Source organism: Sinocyclocheilus anshuiensis, unplaced genomic scaffold, assembly GCF_001515605.1.
Source record: "Sinocyclocheilus anshuiensis isolate Anshui unplaced genomic scaffold, SAMN03320099.WGS_v1.1 scaffold710, whole genome shotgun sequence".
In the NCBI taxonomy this organism is placed as follows: domain Eukaryota; kingdom Metazoa; phylum Chordata; class Actinopteri; order Cypriniformes; family Cyprinidae; genus Sinocyclocheilus; species Sinocyclocheilus anshuiensis.
The window spans coordinates 297,832-300,090 of NW_015544201.1; the positions used below are offsets into that span (position 1 = coordinate 297,832).

Below are 2,259 nucleotides of genomic sequence, written 5' to 3' on the forward strand. Positions count from 1 at the left end.
CAGGACACCGGCCCTCCAGGACCGAGTTTGGGCAGCCCTGATTTAGAGCATGCAAGCCACATTTTCTCTACATAAGAAACAAGCAGTGAAAAAAATACAGATAGTTGTGTACAAATACATAGCAAAAATATATACAAATAACTACATTAAAAGTGCAAAATATAATGTAAGGAAGCAATTACACTATCATTCAAAAGTTTGTGGTCAGTAAGATATATTTTTTTTTAAAGTAATACTTTTATTCAGCAAGAATGCTTTAAATTGATCAAAAGTGATAGTAAATAAGATGTATGATGTTACAAAAGATTTCTTTTTAAAATTTTATCTCCATCAAAGGATCCTGAGAAAAAATTCTCAGTTTACACACACAAAAAAATCAGCACAACTGTTTTCAACATTAATAATAATAATAATAATAATAATATGTTTCCTGATCAAATCTGCATATTAGAATGATTTCTGAAGGATCATGTTACACTGAAGACTGGAGTAATCTGAAAATTCATATCCCATGAATAAATTACATTACATATTTGATTAAAACAGAAAACAGTTTATAACATTTGTGTAACATTTCACAATATTACTGTTTTTACTATATTTTGATCAAATAAATGCAGCCTCGGTAAGCATAAGAGACTTTTTCAAAAACAAAAAAAATATCATACCCTAAACTTTTGAATACATAAAGGGTTGTCACTTACGTTCACGAAAAACGGGACAATTAGCATGACGATAGCTAACTCCAGATGAGGGTTTGTTATGGGGTTGAGCGTAGCCAACTGTCCAACACACAAACACCAATCAAATACATCAATCCAAAACACTTAAAACTACCATAATTTAATGACAATTTTCATTTTTGGGTGGAACATGTTCTTAACTGCAAGTTAGTAAAGCAGTATTATAATGATACATGATGATAATAAATTTTCTCCAAACATGTCAGTAAGTTCATAACATGATCCACAAACCACAGTTCAACATCCTGACTGACTGACCTTCTTCCACTGTGGGAGGAGGAGGACCAACATGATCATGACCTTCTCAAACATCATGATGAGTATGTAGAGAGCACACTGACCCGCCCAGGCACTGCACTGAACCGGCTCACCTACATGCAAACATTAGAAATATGACACTTGAAAACAGTGGTTCTTAACCAGGGAGCCCCAGCAAACCTCCAAGAGGGCCCCAAGATGACTTTAAAATAAGACAAAAGCATTAAAACATCAAAAAACAACTAAAAATCAAGATATTTTAATTCAACCCCTCAATAGGTTTTTTTTATTTAAAGAACCAGGATTCCCATGGCCTTAAAAAAACTTGGATATATGAGGAAGCCTAGACCTGGAAAGTCATGTAAATGGATAAAATCGTAAATATCTTTTAAAATCCTTATTTGGTAAATCACAAAAAATAGAAAATCACAGGGCCTTTGAATATTGTTATGGGGGCCCTGGAGTGAAAAAGGTTAAGAATCACTGCTAGAAAACATACTTTCCTGTTCATCAATCATCATAAATGGTATCTTTCACTGCCTATGAGATCCCACAACCCTTTATGTGCAGTTCAGTGGTTGACCAAAACAAGAAACTGGTGTTAAAATTGGTTGGTTGAACTGGTTAAATTATTCTCATCTAAATTAATTCAACATCATTACATGACATTACAGTGCCTTGAAAGATGGTCTGACTAGTTTCATTGGAGGGAACCTTAATAAATCATTGATTAGACTTGTTTGGTTTCGGACAGGCATTAGTCTGTGAAGAACAAGATTTCTATCATGATTTCAAATAAATTTAATTCAGTGAACAAAAATCGAACAATGCTAAGGAATAAAAGGGCTGATTTAATTTCCCATTCACGAGTCTGAGGACTGCCCTCTTTATATGAGGCCACATTTACAAAAACAAATTCCTCGTATGTGAAAACATACCTGGCAATAAAGCTCATTCTGATTCTGATAAAGAAGCTCAGTGGAAGTGTCCAGTCCTATCAATTGATGTTAAGGCTCATACCATACTCTCCAAAACGCAGCGAATCCCACTGTCTCCATTCAACCACAGCGTTAACAGCCTTCACGCCGCCATAGATCACCAGCATGCCCAGAGTCGCATCCAAAAGGAAGTTGATCAGGTATCTACGGAAAATGACACAGGGAGTTGGTCGCTGAGCAGAGCTAACAACAAATATGTAAAAACCACAGACACAGATGGGAAATACAACCATGTGTGGGGGAAACACTGAAACAACGAC

The 2,259-nt window shown here is 35.4% G+C and overlaps 1 protein-coding gene across 2 annotated transcripts in view; it reads right to left on the reverse strand.

Annotated features, from left to right (window-relative positions):
* The window catches only part of LOC107696834 (store-operated calcium entry regulator STIMATE-like), a 20,543-nt gene that overhangs the window by 13,968 nt on the left and 4,316 nt on the right, over nt 1–2,259 (reverse strand). For both annotated transcript variants that reach the window (XM_016497341.1, XM_016497340.1), the window contains exons 4-6: nt 2,022–2,143; nt 1,002–1,114; nt 705–782 (exon numbers count right to left, since the gene is read on the reverse strand). In XM_016497341.1, coding sequence (XP_016352827.1) covers nt 705–782; nt 1,002–1,114; nt 2,022–2,143 — 313 coding nt within the window. The remainder of the gene's footprint in view (nt 1–704; nt 783–1,001; nt 1,115–2,021; nt 2,144–2,259) is intronic.